This window comes from Strongylocentrotus purpuratus, unplaced genomic scaffold, assembly GCF_000002235.5.
Source record: "Strongylocentrotus purpuratus isolate Spur 01 unplaced genomic scaffold, Spur_5.0 spur5_scaffold_13, whole genome shotgun sequence".
Classification (NCBI taxonomy): Eukaryota; Metazoa; Echinodermata; class Echinoidea; order Camarodonta; family Strongylocentrotidae; genus Strongylocentrotus; species Strongylocentrotus purpuratus.
Genome location: NW_022145598.1, coordinates 28,326,594 through 28,346,787, shown reverse-complemented (window position 1 = coordinate 28,346,787; position 20,194 = coordinate 28,326,594). Strand labels below are relative to the sequence as shown.

The following is a 20,194-nucleotide window of genomic DNA, read 5'->3' as shown; positions in this document are numbered from 1 at the left end:
AAAACGGTAAAAGAGAGATACGTGAGCGGCGAAAAGGTAGAAAACTATTTATCCTTATACATGCGCCCCAATATGCAAGATAAAATGCATTAGAAATAGAACATTTTCTGAAGCTCGGATGCGACTCGCATAAATTATGGACCCGATCTCGTAATTTGTGCCCAAATATAGATAGTTTATGGGGGGAGGGATGGGATAGCATTTTCAAATGGTTCCAAATTTGACATCAATACAATTTAATTTCTTAAATGCGATTCAACTTTTTAAAACAATCTTAGATTTTGGTAACCTTGCTTAATCCCTCAACTGTATTACTCCACAATTTTCATTAATTGTGTTCAACACTTAATGAAGAATAAATAGAAAACGACCTATCTATGTACTCTATACTACTACTAGATCGCTGCGCTCCCTTGCGAATTTCCTTAGCCGGTCGCATTGCTCCCTCGCTTGCACAGTTACGTAGAAACATTCGAAAGTATGTGTGTGTGGGCGGGGGGGGGGGGTGCAGTCTCATCGATTGCTCTGGGCGCCATAATCCGTACATACGTCACGGTTTATACAGAGTTGTGAATTGATTTCAATGTAAAATTGGTTTGGACAGGCAGCATTGGGCTCCTCAGTGTGGATAAATCGCAACTGTTAATTATAAGACGGGGCTCTGGGTTCTGAATTAATTTGTATTCCACACCTATGTTTTTCTTGTAAATTAAATAGACATTGCTGATACCTGATGATAGCATCCTCTGCTGCTACCTATAATCTACAATGTCTCTTTCACCTCCACTTTATTGTGATATCTGGTCATTTAGCAGGTGGTCGTAGGCGGTTGTGAAGGGGATCGCATTTGAAATTTTCTCATGAATTTACCTCTTCCACTTTTCACAATGTGCTTAAGAATCTTTGGTGCTTGCAAGAGTGTGTGGAGTTTGTAACTGATATTATAACCTCTAACGGGCTTCAGCTTCTCCAGGGCATCACTGATAGTATGTGTGCAACCGGTGCATAATCACATATAAGTCCTGGTGCATAATCACATATAAGTCCTGGTGCATAATCACATATAAGTCCTGGTGCATAATCATATACATGTCCTGGTGCATAATCACATATAAGTCCTGAACCGTGTCTCTGATCGGGGACTGAAATACTATGTAACTCCCGTTTTAATGTATAGTGCGTATAAAAAAAGTGTACACAACTTTGGTAGCTCCTAATACAAATTCGTAACTAATATGACTTTGAAATTTTGTTCATGATGAAAAGTAAGTAATTTTCTTTCAAATGATAGCCTATCCATAATATATTCCTCCCGCAGTGAATAAGCACCACGGTCTTTAAAAAGTTTTACCTTGTACCAAGTTTGGGCTGATGGAACGAATTTGAGTCAGGCCATTGTGGATAATGCTTAAAAGTTAAATTTTGCCTCGTGATTTGGTGCTTCATTGTTTAAAATGATGCAATGTATAGTTAAGCTTTCACATTATCTTGTATCAATGCATAGGATAACCTTTACGTTGTTTTGAACAGTTTACTAATTTGTCTCATTATTATTTTAATTCTGTCTGACCGCTGCGCCATTTCACATACGTAAGGAGCATAAGGTCGTTATCTCGAATACCGGTTTCGTAACCTTTGAAAACTCAAAGGTAACGAAACCCAAATGCAAAAAAGATCACTTATGATGATATGTATCAAAGAACATTTTTAATGAAATGTGTTATCACCCCGTATGAAATTTAATTCTTTTTCATATGACATCTCACACATGGTAAAAAGTGATCTCAAAGATAGTTCAACAGTATTTTTGGAAAATGGCCGCCATTTTTTGTTCCAGCAGTATATTTTCAAGGAAGTCCACTTAGAAATGGTGCAGGGGGGTTCCCTCCACACGTTGATACCCACCGACCTTTAACGACATTCCATGTCTCAAAAACCTGCTTCCCCCTGGGTAAATTTGTTTTTACAAACCTGCCCAATCCCCTAAAGTAAATGACAGTCTCCACCAAAAATAGTGTTTACGATAAATTGAACGAACGTTTTATCAAATTTGCTGGAAAAACTACGAAATTGGCCAATAAAACCTTTATAAAATCTCGTTGACAGATGTGAAAGTCTCATCAATTACGTTAGTGGAACATGTATGTGTTGTATAAGTAACGGTAATTGCTCGTATAATCATCATCATCATCACCATTATCAGTATTACCGTTATCATCCGTTTCAAAATGCTCATCACAGTTATTTCTTCAGTTGTTGTTTGTTCTTGTTCTTGCTGATTTAAAAAATATTAATATTTTTTCTAAATACAGGCTAAAGACCCAAAGATAGGTGTATTTTGGAAGTTGCTGCTTGGTACCGTAACCTGCTTGTCTTTCGGTAAGTATTTTTTTTAACTTAACATATCCGTAATATTTTGTTGAATATTGCAGAAACATAGCTGGCTTTCAAAATTTCCACAATAAAGCGAAATAAGATCAAAGTGAAAAACCTAAGTTAGTCTGCAAGCACAGACTGATTTTGAAACTTTATCACAATTCATAAATCCTTGAGCAGAGCGTAGATCTGCCTGTTTCTGGCTGTATCAAAACAAGCAGCTGAAGTATACACAGCCAATTGTATAGTCACATTTTGCAGACACAACCATTGACAAGGATTTATGCCCTCAAACTTGACCTAATGAACATGGCATCTCAAACCAAAAAACACATCCGAAAAAAAGTCTCTTTAATAAATGTTTCAAAATATATGTAAAAAAACCTGCATCATCAAGATTGAGAAGAGGGTGTAAGGCAAGGACGAGGATGAGCGGTAAAGGGAGGGAAGGGAATGATGATTAGGCTCGAGGAGGGCTATATGAAGATGAGTAGGAGAGGAGGAATGGGGAGGAAGAGGAGTATGAAGAGGGGGTGGAGAGAAGTAGCAGGTCTGGTAGGAGGAGAAGACGCGTAGGAGGAGGAGGAGGAGGATAAAAAAAACAATTAGCAATGAATTTTCTTATATATTCTTCACAGCCTTGCCTGTGTTATCGGATAGGACATCTTGTTCAGACTGGTACGGCCTAAATTACACTTTGCCCATGTTCCAAAAGTGTAAGATGATGCGACTCAAGGATGGCAGCATGGTGCAGAGCATCCCCAAACTCATCCCTTTCCCTTCTGTCATCGGCGGGTGCCACCAAAGGAAGAGTAAAGAAGGGATCCCGGGCGGGCATAGAATATGCAGAATCCCGTGTAGGTTTCATTTTTTATTCATTTTTGTTCTCATATGTCAAATTCGTTTCTTTGTTTAATCAATCAATCTACATGCAGATAACACGGACTTCAGTGATATCATTAAAGTTTGATATCAACTCCTAACTTCTTCTACTACTACTACTACTACTACTACTACTACTACTACTACTACTACAACTTCTGTTATTACCTCTACCCCACTACTACTACTACCAATACTACTAGTACTACTACTACTACTACAACTACTACTACTACTACTACTACTACTACTGCTACTACTACTACAACTTCTGTTATTACCTCTACCCCACTACTAATACTACCTCTACTACTACTACTACTACTACTACTACTACTACTACTACTACTACTACTACTACTCCTACTACTACTACTACTACTACTACTTCTACTACTACTACTACTACTACTACTACTACTACTAATACTAATACTACTACTACTACTACTACTACTACTACTACTACTAACAATACTACTACTACTACTACTACTACTACTACTACTACTACTTCTACTACTACTGAATACTTCTACTACTTTAATATACTACTGCTACTACTCCTACTACTATTATTACTACAACTACTTTTACTACTACTTCTACTACTACTTCTACTACTACTTCTACTACTACTACTACTACTACTACTACTACTACTACTACTACTACTACTACTGCTACGTATATTAATACTTACACTACGATGACTACTACTACTAACAATAACAATTATGATAATATGTAATAGTAATATAGGATTTCCCGGCCAAATTCGCGAGTTTGTCATTCAAATTAATTTGTCTTGCGTTCAAATTCGACGGTTTTAGTGCTGTCGGGTATATCTCGGGTTTATATTCCTTTTTCTAGATTTCAAATCTATGAAGGTTTCGTTAGAATCTATGTATGTTTCATTCCAATTAATGAACAAATTGCTTCTTTCGCTATTTGGTCATTCGATTTAGCGCAACACGATTTGCTGACATCGCGACGGTGTACTTTTAGCATTCTAATTCATTTGTAGCATTCAAATTAGTACTTTGTGCACTAAAATTAATGGTCAATATACATTAATTTCCCGTTTTTAAACACTTTTTAAAGCTCATTCTTTTTCTTTCATGATCGTTTTTTCATGTGTATTTCATCCTATTTTATTTTCTTGCATTTATACTCTTTATATACTTTTAGATTTATCAGATATTCATCAGCCTTTAAGTTTGATTGTTAAAAAAGAAAACTTACTGTACATCTACGGAGTTGATGGTCTCAATATTTGTGTAAATTTTCATGTAAGGAAGTTGTTTGTCTTGTGTTTCATCATCAATTTATCCCAATTTCATTATGGAGGAAGGGAACAATATTGTGACTGGGGTAGGTGTTTTCGTGTCCCCACTTTTCCGGGGTATATGAACATGTCCGTTCAGAGATGCCATATCCCTTGATTTCGCCCCTTCTTTACCTAATGTCTGACTACAAACATATGCTTTGTCCTTAAAATTAATAAATTGAATAACAGGAAAGACCCCAATAGCAAATCATGTATTTAATTGCATTTTTTTTAAGCTGTAAACGTGTGTTGCATTTCTTCCCCCTAACATTCCTAACTTGAATAAACATAATTCGAATACGAATGACAGGTGTTAATTTGAATGATAAAAATGACTCCTCGACAAGTGACGATTAATTTGATTGCTAGTTGAGCAGTTTCTAAATTGAATGACAGATCTATGAAATCCTTCGACCAAAATCCTAAATCAAATACAAAATCGGGAAAATTGAATGATAATTGGCATGGCAAAGCTGATCTGCGCTACCTTAAATGCAAAGTAAATGAATTCGAATGACAAACTCGGGAATTTGGCCGGGAAATCCTATAGTAACGATGAAAAAAATATGATAATAGTAATGAAGATGATGATAATATGAATACGTATGATTATAATATCAATATTAGTAACAATGATGATAAAATAATATAATAATGATAATGATTATTATGCTAACATTAATGATATCAAGAACAACAATTATAATAATCATGATAATGATAATAAAAAATGTATGTGACAAAATTATTGTCCCATCATGACAAGAAGAATATCTTATATTTTTGTTCTGTTTTAACTCAATCGAATGTCGAAGATAATCCTGGGAACTAAAACTCTTTACGACCCAGTGACAATGCCATCCTAATTTGTAAAACATAGTTAGACTGTGAAACTGAATCGTTCCAGCCGAAAAGTAACAACTATCGTTTATTTAGAAGACTATTCAAAAGAGCGAGAAGACTGACTGGCAATCCATTAATAGCAAATTCATTGATATTTAATTTCAGGCTACTGGGTTATTTGAGTATTAATTATTGATGGTTTATAATTATATTGGTTGGTATTTCGTTTGATAACGGTGAAACGGCAGATGAGTTTACGATATTGGATTCGTCGATATATTGCTATCGCTATGACAATATTGAACCAGTCGCAGACGAGTCCAATATTGTAATAGCAAGAGCAATATATTCTTGTATCACACGAAAACAAAGCCATACAATATTATTATTATTTTCTGTCATATATGGATCTGTCATCTGGGCACTACGCTAAAGATATTAAATACACTGATTCATTGTACCACTTGGAAGCTTTATATATATATATATATATATATATGATAATGAGTATTATCCTGTTTATAACTTATTTCGCAGATTGTGACGAAAACCTCTGTAACAACGGCTGGTGTGAAGAGACTATGGTAGGCTACAACTGTACCTGCTCAAGTGGGTTTCAAGGGAGACACTGCGATGAAAGTAGGTGTAATATAATATAGTATCGGGCCAATTAATGAGCAAATAATGAGTGGCCAATGAATAAGCAAAGAGCAAAGAGTTTGCTGTATCTTTTATCAGAAATTGTACATACATTCTGCACTGCACCTCACCAGTACGACAATACATGACGTTTGCCGGTACTGCAACTGAAGAAGAAGAAGAAGAGGATGATAATGATTAAAAAGAAAGTACATCACTGCCCTTTTTCGGAGCTATTTCATAGAATTGGGAGTCCCACCGGGAAAATATTTCTCCGATTTGTATCAGCTTCCCCCCCCCCCCCCCCCCCTCCTCCGCTCTTGACCTTATCCCCGTACCCTGACTAAGAGCGCGTGGAGACAGCCGGCGGGGAGATATTTCAATGAAAATAATGTTATGCATCGTCATTTATCTCAGTTATGTTTATTTGTTGTTGTTATTTGGTATTTTCAGTGATCATACAGTCAACGACGGAAGCGACGACCAAGCCTACGATGAGCCCTTCAACTACGATATCGGAACGCTCAGACACAACGACTTTCCAAACCACCACTACCACGAGTACGTCATGCATTTATTTTGATCATGATCATGATGGCCCGAATTCACAAGGGAGGTTTGTCGACAAACCTCCCTTGTGAATTCGAGCAAAAGGATCTAGCCACTACACCCCACCCCTTCTTCTCTCTCTCTCTCTCTCTCTCTCTCTCTCTCTCTCTCTCTCTCTCTATTTCTCCCACTCTCTCGGTCTATATCTGACTCTGTTTTTCACTCCTTTCTGGGCGTCGCTAAAACACTTTTTAAGGGGGGAAGTGACCGTCTAATTCTTTTTTGTTCTAGTCTTATTTATTTTTGTGATCATTCTTTCATGAGCGTCGCTCAAACACTTTATAAGGAGGAAGCTAGTGCCCGTCAAATTTCTTAATTTAAATTTTGTCTGTAAGTTTAACGACCATGTGGTTGTTGTTGTTGTTCTTCTTCTTCTTCTTCTTCCCTCTTCGCATGTTCTTTGTCTCTGTCTGTCTGTTTCCCTATCAATACCTGACTCCGGCTCCTTTTTTCCCCACTCAATTAATTTTTGTTTTTTTATTACGTTCAGAGTCGGTGACAACGGAAGCGAAAACCAAGTCCGCGACGAGCCCTACGGCCACGATGCCGGAACGATCAGAGGCAACGACATCGCAAGAGCAAGAAACCACAACCTCAAGTAAGAGAAACTTTCCCCTCTCTTTCTCTCTTTCTCTCTCTCTCTCTCTCTCTCTCTCTCTCTTTCTCTCTCGGTCTTTATCTCTTTCCTGTCACGGGCGTCGCTAAGACCATTTTTTAAGGGGGAGGTTCCCGTCTCACTCGTTCGCCCACGAGTTTAATGACAACAGACACATTTAGATAAATTATTTGGAAAAATTCATGGGCTTTGACAAAGCATCACTAAATCTACAAACACAAATAATACCATATGAAATAAGTAAACTGATACAATTTATATGTTATCATGTAGCAGAATTTTCTTTGTTTTGGCCTTCTATAATCGTGTTTAGGTTGTCATTCCTAATCTCATTGCTTTGAAAGTGTGGTTTAATTTCTTACAACCCTCAAACATTTCAGAGTCAGCAGAATTATCGACTACGGACGCGACGACCAAGGCCACGACGAGTTCTACGACCACGATGTCAGACACAACGACATCGCAAAACACCACCACCTCCAGTAAGTAAGAGATACAATGAAATGATGTCATGCTTTTGATCATCATTATATTTTGTCTAGCCACTACCCCTCTCTCTCTCTCTCTCTCTCTCTCTCTCTCTCTTTCTCCTTCCCCTCTTTCATTCATAAATTGGCCAAAATTTGCGATAGTGAGGAGAGTTTTTGTAGGTATTGATTGATCATTAAAGGGACTTGGTAACATTATTCAGATGAGAGAAAGTGGTGTTAAGGTAATGACTACAATGCTACATGTATACAGTTAAAGATAATATGAAAATTCTAGTGAAAGCACACCATTATTAATGATAACTGTTGGGGAAGAACTGATCTGATCGATTCCTTAATTCTCCCAACTATATTATTACAATTTAATTACATTTTAGGTGAATGTAAATCATCACAAAGCTATGCATTGGTTTTATATACCATCCCAGATATTTAAGTGTCGAAATATTTTTTAAAGCCTGTCTTTTGTCTTATTTTCATGGAAAAACGGTTGGGAAAATTCAAAAATGGTTTGGAGAATTTACTGTTAGAGGGTGTTGACCAGTGACGCCTTCAAAGAAAACCATAAATATCTTTGTGGTTTAAAAAAAAATCATGATTTTTTTTTGCATGTTAGAGGGTTAGTCCAGTGAGGAATATAATAAGTAACATTTCATACAAAAATTACGCAGTTTTTCATCAACCTTCACTAATGTTACCGAGTCTTTTTAAAGCTGTTATTTTGTCTTTGCATCTATTTTTAGTATCATTATTTTCTATATCATTATTATCATTATTTTCGCCATTATCATCATCATTATCTATTATCTATTATAATAATAATAATGATAATAACGATAATAATAATAATGTTGAGAATAATAATAATTTGTCTTTGAATATTTCAGTTTCTACCCAAATAATCACTTTGCCTACTTTCTTAAAATTGATTAATCAGGTGGGCTGTATCTAATACAGACCACCTTATATTTTTGTTAAAATCGCCTTTATTTATTTCTTTATTATCAGGTCGGCTGTATAACGTACAGACCACCTTATAATTTCGTTAGAATTGCCTTTATTTATTTATTATTTATTATTTATATATTTTTCTTATTTCTAACCACTTTTTTGTTGGCAAGATAACTTGGAAATGGCTCAATCAAATGCCTAGAAATTTGGCACACATATGTATAGGCATATGTACAAAGCACAATAACGTTTTCAACATTGACCTTCACTGATGACATCATCTAGGCGCCATTTTGTAAAATTTTACGAAAAACAACTCTTGATCATATCTTCATAACCAAAAGGTATTTCTTATTCATATTTATCATGATCAAGGTCAATATCCGTCCGGTCAATAAAAAGTCAAATAACGCGCGCGTGCGCGTACGTCCGCGCGTCAATGCGCGCGCAAAATTTTGAAATGCTCAAAATCATCTCAAAATCATTTTGCATACGTTTTAGGCCATTTTAAGCATTTTTATTTAAAAAATCGCGCACACGCGCATGCGCGCGCGTTTTCGCGCGTAACACCATTACAAAACATAGAATCGCCATTTTTTTTTCTTTCATGATATTTCCCATATTTTTTCGAACAATTTGATACCATGTTTATTTCTTTATGACCATTAATAACAAGATGAGCGTCCATTCAAGATAAATGTTCGTGCGCGCGAGCTCTTTTAATACATAGCATATATGGGCAAAAATATGCCACTACAAAATCCATTATAGCTCTTAGGAATGCACCGGGACCCTCAATTTGTTTTCATATTTAGATAGAAGATGAGTCGGAGATATGATTACATGTCTCATTTAGCCATTAAGTGTATCGTGACAACATCATAATGGCCTTGGAACTCAAAATACGAGTTTGCATATTATGACGTCAGCATATTTATGTAAAATTGATTGTATCTCTGTAAATATTGATCGATTTTCTTCCAAATTTTGATATGATGTAGCTAAGACAATTCTCTACAAGCTTAATTGCACCATTTTTCATTTTGATGACGTCATCATAGTGAAAATTACGATTAAAGGGCACATATCAGAAATTTCTTAAGTCGCGTATTATGCCTATGAAAGGTGAATTTCGTTCACATCATTGATCTACATGACATTGTTTTTTTAGCAGTATATCGCTTTTTTTGCTCTATTTTGTCTCAAATTTTAGTTGACCAGCCCACCTATACTTGTTCCAAACAAGTATTACATGTCTAGTTAACAGTTTACATATTGTATTTTCATCTTTTTCAGCATGCTCATCCCCTCCGGTGGATTGTGAATTCGGCGGGTCGTTCTACAATTTCAGCACTTCGGAGATGAATCATTCTTCCGCGGTTTCAGCTTGTTCCCAATACGGATCCCATCTAGTCTTCATCGAGTCGCAAGAGGAACAGGACTTCATTGCAGAGCGTGCTAGTGAGAACTACTGGATCGGGCTGACCGGCTTAAGTCTCAGTGAGGCAAGGTGGCTAGACGGATCAAGTCTTACATATAAACATTTTACCCAAGGGTCGTTTCGCGGGAATGTAAACTGTTTTCAAATTTGGTTTCATATATATACTAGTTCTCAAGAGTCGAAGCGATATAGTTGGCAGGATAAGCATTGCTCCAGACGATTAAGATTCATATGCGAGAAAGAAGTGGGGATATAAAAAATGTATTGGTTTCTTTCCATTTTTCATATCACCTGGTTGCACCACTGATTGTATTTGAACCCCTAGATGGAGGCAAGTAAATATCCCCCCCCCCCAGCAAAAAAAATACAAAAAAAAATATAGATCTTTAGGAATGTTCGAGTTTGTGTTTTTTTTGTAGTTCCATGCACTAATTTTTACACGAAGAGCACTTAAAAAAGAGTGTAAAAGAATTGTTTATTTATGATGTTTAAAAAACAGAGCACTTTTCATCTTTACATTCAAGCAATTTGAAAATAATCATATCGATGATTAGAATTAGTGGCGGTTTGTTCTTTTTGAGTTTTATAGAATCTCATTTTTACTGCCAAGAGACTGTGTTTAAACTTCATTGTATAATATTAGGTAGTGCTTCATGAAATCATGAAACGTCAAAGATATTTGATTACAACATAAAAGTGCAGTTTGTGTAGTAAATTATTCATAGGTTCTATGATAGAAATATACAAACATGTATACATATAAATATAAAGTTCTGTCTGTGGTCTCGAGTAATAAGCTTATACATCAGATATACGAATAGAAATAACGAAAACAAATAATGTAACGTCAATGTGTCAAAATACACGGCAATTTATGACATTATTTACATGTTTTAAGGCTATCTTATTTTATATTTCACAATCATTACCTAAATAAATCGAATACAATGAATAAATGCATTCCTTCAATGAAAACTATATGCAATACATGACATCATGTCATATAAGTAATTCAAGACAAGGAAAAAGAATAAAGACAGACAAAAGTCAATATTTTATCTTCCAAACTTAAGGTAAAACAAATATGGTTTTAGTGTGAAATATGGGTAATCTAAAGTAAGATGCTCGGTTTATAAATTATTAACTATACACTGCGTCCCAGAAAAAATGAAAATCGAAAACGAATAGATGTTGTGAATATCTATGAGGTGTATAATAAGATTCCTTGCTTCCATATAGAGTAGCAGTAATATGCTTTCCTATGATACATTGATTACATTAATCTATACACGCTTCACTGAGCAACATCGTGTTGAAATGCCATGTTAACATCCACTTGTGCCGGATTTGTGTGAAAGAGTAAAACCGTTAGTATCAAAATATCAAACGTGAACATGACCGATCATGACCTGAAAGAAACACACATTTTAAAAGCGAATGAGAAGATTATTTTATAGAGCTTTATTAATAATGAAGGCAAGATTAATATATACCATCTTTATCATGAAATAATGCATTGTGGAAATATTGTCGATGATGAGGGTAAAAGGGCATAATTTAGTTAGTGAATGGGTCTGCAATTATAATGAACAGTGCTTTTGCATTTTCAGAACTGCCTGAAGTTTTTTAAAAGAGCAAGTTAAAAGATATTTAAAAAACAAGAATCAAATTGATGGGTGCCTAACATTTTGATAATAATATTTATTGTATCAGTATTGCTGTTATTATTATTATTTTCATTATCATTATTATTACTATTGCTGTGAATATAACTATTATTTTACAAGTTAATCATTATACTTATTGTAAGTAAAGCCGATGTAAATATGCAAACTTGATACGATGGGAGTTGCCATATTACAGGATGATTCATTTTCTAAAGTCATTGAAATAGTGGTATTAGTGATTAAATGTTTGTTTGACGTGCAATAATTAGTTTCAATTACCATCCTGTCAATTGTTTTTGTTTGAGTAAGAAAAAAGAGAGAGATACACACAGCACATAAGAGAGAGTGGAGAGGAGAAATTGAGAGAAGTTGTAATGAAAGAGATGTATAATTCAGTGAAAGAACTCGAAAGGAAGAGATAAAGAGTGAGAGAACGTGAGAAGATATTGATATAAAGTGAGAAATGTTTGTCATGAAAGAGATGTATGATAGAGTGATTTAATTTGACAGGAAGACTCAGATAAAGATTGCAAGAATATAAGAAGGTGATGAAGAGAGAGAATTTGTGATTGAAAGGAAGTGAGATGATTTAAAGGAGAGGAAAACAAAAGAGTGAGAGAATGTGAGAAGATAATAAAGTAAGAGATTTTTAAGACATAGAAATTTAAAAAGGTAAATGGATTTGAATGGAAGAAATACAGATTGTAAACAGATTGGAAGAAGATGATAAAGGGAGAGACGTTTTTTTTTTTTTTTTTTTTTTTTTTACACAAGATTAAGTGGTATAAATGATTGAGAGATTTAAATAGGCGTGGTGTATATATAGACTGAGATAATGTGCGGATATAAAAATGAAATTAAAGAACTTCTTTTATCACGTTATATACAACCCAGCATTGGGAAAGGGTAATTAGTATTTTCTACCATGAACGGAAAGAACAGATGAAAGAAGCTTATACCTACGATTAGTCTCACTGGATTAGCCTCCTATTGGCGAAGTCCCACACCATAACGTGTTAGCCTACTGACTTGTACAAAACCAATCATTAATTTTATTTTTATATTTTTAAAAAACGAAAATCACATTAATTTCCTTTTAATTGGAAACTCAGCTTCGTCAAAATAGATCACCAGCTATATATTGCCATTAAAACGCTTGTGTGACAAGTTTAATGATATGAACATGTTTTTGGGCGTTAATATTCAAGATAATTCACATGAAGTGATGCATTCTCAAATTAATCACAATCAAGTGTCGTTTGCTACGTTCAAGGCACATATTTCTGGTTTGGACTGTGACGTAGACAGTCATAATGACTGTCTACGTCTACGTCCTTGTTTTCACGAAGTGATGGTAGTGAGGAAAATCGTGACGCAAAGTGAATGCATTTTTTTTCACTACCGTCACTTCGTGAAAACAGCGACAATGTTTAATTATTGTCACACACACACGCACACGCACGAACGCCCACACAAACACGAACCCCATACACGAACCCCACACGCACATAAGCACGAACTCACACACTGTCACTCACCCCTCACCTCGACACGCACCTTTTCCGCACCGTCACCCGATTGACACAAAAAGAGAAGTCAATAATCATTTTATTTTACAGTGGAGGTTATCAAACTGTTTTTTGCAACTTAATTGTTACCATACATAAGAGGTTAATGTAAATAATGCACGCTTTGACTAACATGAATCTATATAATCACATAAAAGAGCAAAGTATTTTATATAAATACAAAATCTTGCAAACAAAATATGTAACAATAGGGCAGATGTGTGGCACCCAAAATTCGGTAAACCAATTTATTTACTTAGGTATTCTTACATTTTTGGGCAAATAAATAAAATAGGTACAAGCAATAATTGATTGTACCAAAAAACTTGAATTAAGTAAATACTGAAATAATGGTGTCCCCTCGTTTACATAGCATCAAGGCAGACATCGTTGTATATACCACCTAAACTTCACTTTCTATGATGTTGATAAAATGATACATTTTGTGATTTTTGGTTGAAGATTCAAAAACTACATTCTTCTTCTTCAATTACCATTGAACAAAAATAACGCATTGATCCAGCCGTTGTAGCGTAATTAAACACATACCACATATAAAATATAAGTGTCGATGTTAATAGCCAAGAAAAACAAAATTAAGGCGAGTAGGTATATTTAAAGTACATATAAATAATATTAAAAATAGCTTACATTCATAATGCGTCTAATACTTTGTTTCTAGGCGCAGTACACATTATTACCCTAGTCATCGGATTCAGGCTTACCCGCACACAATGCATGCAGATTATCCACTCCCTTGGGAGCATTACGGCCAGGCATCATTTTGACAAACGCACACTTGCTCATCTTAGGGTACGTTTATGCTCAGCTTTTTCTGGCCAGAATGAGGCATCTGTTATGCGTTTAGTTCAAAACACGGTTGCGTCCTTTCTCATTTTTGTAGATTCACCGAAAAACGGCGATCATAATCGCCGATCGTAAACTCACAAAAAGGTGCGTTTACGATCGGCGATTCTGCAAAATCAGCGATTTTGGGGAAGCATAAACGCGTTTAAATGGGGTCAACGCACTGATCGCTAGTGGGTCTACGTAGCATGCGCAGTGCAGGTTTGCGAATCCAGCTGCAAGGCCACCCAGCCAGAATTGCCTGGAGGAGCCAAAGAAGTGAGCATAAACAGTACACCGTGGAAATGCGATTACGATGAGCGTTTACAATGAGCGTTTCAAATCGCTCATTCTGCCTTCAAAAATGAGCATAAACGTACCCTAACCACATTAAAGGTAAAGACCAGTATTGGAAACGCCCCAATTTTAACAAATGAAATAGAAGCTCTTATTACCAATCATGTGAAAGAATATGTTTTGACTAATACATAATGATAAAATATTTGCCGGGGAAACCGCCTACTAATTCATATATTTGGTAAAAAATTTTCTCTCATGGACTGTGAGAGATATAGGATAGTCCCATATACATCTTTCTGTGTATAGTGCTTGTAACTTTACGAAGAATGGGCCAAATTTCTTATCATTTTGATGATTCCAGAACCTTGCAGATGCTAGATGCTAGATGATCAACCTTTTCTGATCGATTCCACAACGTTTCTTTCACAATGCAATCGCATGAACATAACTGGTCTTTATCTTTAAGTTTCGCATTCTACCGGGTACCCATTGAACACCTGGGTGGAGAGTGGCAAATGTAGATTAACGTCTTGCCAAAGGACATTAGTGCCGTGTCGGGGATCGAACAATACAATTACACGAAAGTGTCCACTGTATTCTACATATTACAAAGAACAACATTATTTTAGAGTCATACAACTCGGTATATGTAAAATGATACTCATTATTAGCAGCTATCTTTGTAGTACTTCACGGGTCATATATAATATCTACTTGATATTACAAAGCTTGAACTGTAAATGCGCACTTCAAATATGGCAAGAAATGGTAAATAATAACGACGATAATTGAAACGTCTGGGCATGAACGTTACATTCTCAAGTAGAATTTGATGTCTAAATGACAGTACACCACGAGTCCGTGACTAAATTATATATAGATAAGCGTTCGATTACCTGCACTATACATGCACAAGTCAGTGAATAACTTTCATCCCAAATTAGGGGAATCGTATTCATCTTTGCATCCCGCAGCTCTCACTGGTACTATTTTTGCAGTGTAGATTTTTTCCCCCAAAAGCTTGAGTTTGTTCAGATCCACTCTTTAATGGCCACTTTAAAGCTTTAAACTCAAGGCCAATACAGACTAAACAGCAAGTACCTGCATCTGAGAGGAGAGAAACCCTTCCAAAAGTGACCAATTAATCAGCTTCTCTCGATCAAGTTCAGTGAATTCTTTATCAGTTCTAGTGCACCAAGTCTACTTGCGTCTAATTAAAATGAGTAAGTTGATAAGAAACATATGCAAAGTATCAACTACAATATTTAAGATGGATCTTGGATCTCGTGGCTATCTTCGCACACTCCTCTATTTCTTTGATTGTTACAGAAGAAATAATTTTGATCTTTCCTGGTGAGAGCATCATTTATTTCGTTATGTTCAAATATGGCGATGTGATAGTTAATTATGCTGGCTACTGCATCTTTCTCATTAAAAACGGAAAATATATCGTTTACAACTCGCAGATTCTTACCAATCTATGTATCACCCAATGTAAGTTTACTCTAGTTTCATCTCCTTCTTGTAAGATATATCACGTAATAACTGTTCTAAATGTGTCAAAGTCAAAGAATTTGACCCACAAATTACAGAGCTATGGCTGTTTTAAAATGGCAAAGGATGTCCATTTTAGGGTCAACATTCCTGTATATGGCGATGAGATAATAAACTATGCTAAATGTAGATACTGCATCTTTCAAAATGGTAAATAAAACTTTCACAAAGACAACCAATGTCATACTGGCTATTTGTCTTTTCAGTTTGGGAGCGGCCAGGGGTACTCGTATGTCCTTTGTATGAGGAAGAATAATTACGAACACCCAAACCCTTTTTTTACCAGTGTGTTCATTGTTCCGAAAGCTAAGTGTTTTGCTCCGAAGGGGTGGGCGTGGGAATTGAATAGCCCATTTTCGTTTCTGAATGTTTTCTTCTTCCGCACTTGAATCCGAAGATTCCTAAATCAGAAAGATAAATAATTCATAAGTTCATAATTCCGAATGCTCGTCATTTCAAATGATGATATAAGTCGAAAGATGAAATATAGGGCTCTCTCTTCCGAAACGAAGAGATAACTTTTAATTTTAATAATTGCAAACCTCGGTTCAAAGTAGAATGAACCCTTAGTCATTTTGAAAATTCGAATAAACGAACCTTTGAAAGTACCAACCTTCGGAACGAAACGGTGCCAGATTATTGTACCTTTCCTCCGACTCATCCGACCCTGCAAGTGAAATTTCTGTCAGGCATCGTCTACAGGCTACTGTAGAAGATATGAGGTCATGGATGCTCATAAATAGGTTGAAATTAAATGAGAGTATAATAAAAACAGACTTGCTTATAGTTACTTCTAAGTCGCAACATCATTTGATCAAGGACCGTAATATACAGATTGGTAATGCCTTGGTCACAAATACCCTTACGGGCTGCTACGAACGCCGTACGAACGATTTTCAGACCATTTCGTAAGATCTTCTTAAGAAGGCCGTACGAAACAAGCGTTCGTAGACCGTTCGTAGACCGTTCGTAAGAACGCAGATTGGTCGATGGTCTTGTCCAAGATTTTTTTTAACATCGTACGAAACCCTCTCTTCGTAAGGCGGCCGTACGAACGCCGTATTTACATCGTAAGAACCACGCAAGATCTACGTACATTTCGTAGGGTCAAGGGACAATTCTAGAAGCTTCAAATTATTACGATGACCGTAAGAACGCCTCAAGTTGTTCATAGAGGGCTCTTACGGCGTTCGTAAGAACGCCCTACGAGCGGAGATTCTTATGGTCTTCGTACAAATGACTCATGGCGTTCGTAAGACGTTCGTAAGGTGCTCGTAAGGTGTACGTACACAATTTATGCAAATATTGAGTTTTAACGGTTATAAAGCCTCACTATGTTCATAGTGTTCGTCGGGGTGCATCTCCTGTCGAAGAAATATGGGACCAAAGGGGAAATCTGTTAGAGGGAAGAGAGGGAAGGGAAACAAATGTAAGGAAAGAGATGAGGAGGAAGGAGAAAGAGGAGGAGAGCAGCAACAACAATATCAAGCAGAGGCGCCGGAAGTGGGGGGGGGGGGGGCAGGGGGCAAGAACAAAACCTGAATTGAATCACATATAAATTATATTCTATTCAAAGAAAAGGAAAGTTAATAGGGATTAAATTTCGTATACATTCCGCTTGCTCCTACATTTTATCAATGGAGGTTTTTATAGAATATGCGATTTGCGCATATCGTGGAAATATTGTAAGAGGATGGGAAAGTGTTTTTTTATTTTTGTTATTGTAGTGGTGAGAAGACATGAGCCCCTAAACAGTGGCGTACTAATGGGCGGGGTTATTTCTAATTCGATACCAGCGATTCACAAACGTTGGTGAAATGACATGATTTTCCGGTATTTTTTCTCATTTTTTTGTGTAAATCATATCTTTTTATGCGTTTGTTTGAAAATTACTAATTCCCAAATTAACATAAAAATTAGCCTAAAAATATGCTTATTTAGAAGCCTTCATGTCAGGGCCTGCAGAACGGCGGGGCTCAGGGCTCGAGCCCCCCTCACTTTTTTAAAAAAGAGAAAAGGAAAGAAAGAGAGAGAACAAAATGTGTGACCTACCAATGTCACAAATGAGATATCAAAATATGCTCATCTAACCGTAATTAGATGCCGAAAACCTTTGAGCTTCCAGGGGCTTAGCCCCCTGGACCCCAGCAAGGGCCCTAAGACAGCCCCTGGATGCTCATCTGACCGTAATTGAATACCTAAAACCTTTAAGCTTCCAGGGGCTCTGCTCCCTGGAACCCCCGACAATTAGTGACCTGCCAGTGACACAAATAAGGTATCTCAATATGCTTATCTGACCGCAATTTAATGCCTAAAAACCATGAGCTTCCGGGGGCTTAGTCCCTTGACCCCCGCCGGTGCAAAGCCCCCGGACCTCACGCCAATTTACGCTCCGCTCGCTACACTCTAACCTGATCGTTAATACTCCACTTTGAAAAATGTTCCGTGGGGCCTGCATGTAACATGTAGGCCTAGGAGTGGTGGTGATGCAAATTTTCCTTCTGCCCCCCCCCCTCCTCCAAACGATTTTGCTCATTACGCCACTGCCCCTGGAAGGTGAGCCCCCTGGAATTTTCGCCACCCCAATCCCAAACTGCTTTCGGCGCGCCTGATATCAAGAAATGATGGCCATATCGGAAGCGACCAGGAGGAGGCGGTGGAAGATGACGACGACGAGGAGGAGGGAGAACCATCAAGATGGCAGTTTGACGGCGATGAAGATGAGGTAACGGGGAAACTAAGAAAGGAGAAGTAGTCCTACGACTTTGATGCCACCACAGAGCAAAAACTTGTTGACTTCTTCGGTTAACATGACTGCTTTTATAATAAAGGAAGTAACAGATATACTAACAGCAAGTTCAAGAAACATTTTATGGAGTTGCAGTTGCAGTTGTAGTCTTCTTGGCAATATTGTCATCGTGTAATATCAAACTTTCAACAGTCATAGAATTTTCGACAGTATACGGCAGCGCTTTTTTTGCAACCCGAACAAATAGGAAAAAAAATCGTAAGATCTTCTTACGAATGACTTGTGAATGCCGTGAGTTAAACGTACGACCAGCTTGCGAGAACAAAAACTCGTATGATTGGCGTAAGTCTGACGTAAGAAGAACACAAGGCGTTCTTACGAAAAACGTACGAACTCTGGGGCCATTGCATAACCGAAAATCTTCGTTTCTCAAGAAGGTCTTGAGTTGTTCTTGCGAATTAAACGGCGTTCGTACGAACTCCGTAAGAAGGACGTAAGAAACTTTGCCCCATCTGCGAATCTCTACGAACTCTGAAATTCGTAGGAACAGGGAGATTCGTACGAACGAATCGTTCGTACGAACATTTGTGACCGTAGCATTACTCCCAGATTCGGGCTGCTCCATCAGTTCGAAATCTCGGTGTTATATTTGACATCAACATGTGCATGGATGCCCACGTGAAATAAATCTGTCAATCAGTGTATACTATTATAACATCCATAATGTTAATAGCATTCGAAAAGTCATTGACCATAAGTCTGCTGCTTTGCTTATACATGCATTTGTTTTATCTCGATTAGATATTGGCAATGCTCTTCTTTTCAATATTACTTCACGCAATCTTGACGAACTTCAACGTGCTCCGAATGCAGCTGCCAGGGTTTTATCAGGGACATCTAAATATGATCAAATTTCTCCTGTTCTCAAAAACTGCACTGGTTGCCAATCCGCAAGCGCACATAATTCAAAATCCTTCTCCTCACATGGAAGGCTGTAAAGCACCAAACTATTTACAAAACCTTGTTATGCCTTATACACCAGCTCGTAGTCTAAGATCATCACACCAGCATCTTCTTAAGATCCCAAAGACACGAGTAGCCGGTGGTGAAGGGGCTTTTTCATCTGCAGCACCTTGTCTTTGGAATAATTTACCATTTAATTTGAGAATCATAACTTCCTTAGAGACCTTTAAATCCAAGCTGAAATATTATCTTTTTTTAATAATACCTGTACTTGGCACTATGACACTCATCCGAACTTTCTCGTCCAAACTTTCTCATTCTTTCTACTTTTCTTGTGCGCCTCGGAATAGCATTGTCTAGATAGACGGCGCT

At 36.8% G+C, this 20,194-nt stretch overlaps 1 protein-coding gene across 1 annotated transcript; it reads left to right on the top strand.

Annotated features, from left to right (window-relative positions):
• Positions 1 to 1,489: 1,489 nt before the first annotated feature.
• LOC115923255 lies at positions 1,490 to 18,865 on the top strand. The gene is made up of 7 exons (XM_030983668.1): positions 1,490 to 2,379; positions 3,015 to 3,233; positions 5,969 to 6,070; positions 6,524 to 6,631; positions 7,172 to 7,277; positions 7,676 to 7,777; positions 18,730 to 18,865. The coding sequence occupies exons 2-7, from the start codon at positions 3,080 to 3,082 to the stop codon at positions 18,863 to 18,865; spliced, it is 708 nt and encodes a 235-aa protein (XP_030839528.1). The 5' UTR covers positions 1,490 to 2,379; positions 3,015 to 3,079.
• Positions 18,866 to 20,194: the final 1,329 nt, after the last annotated feature.

Bases quoted from the DNA above. Each gene is read 5' to 3' on its own strand.
- LOC115923255 (XM_030983668.1), top strand. From the start codon at position 3,080: ATGTTCCAAAAGTGTAAGATGATGCGACTCAAGGATGGCAGCATGGTG. The intron at 7,278-7,675 runs GTAAGAGAAACT...CAAACATTTCAG, and splicing joins GCAAGAAACCACAACCTCAA to AGTCAGCAGAATTATCGACT. The intron at 7,778-18,729 runs GTAAGTAAGAGA...CCTGATATCAAG, and splicing joins GCAAAACACCACCACCTCCA to AAATGATGGCCATATCGGAA.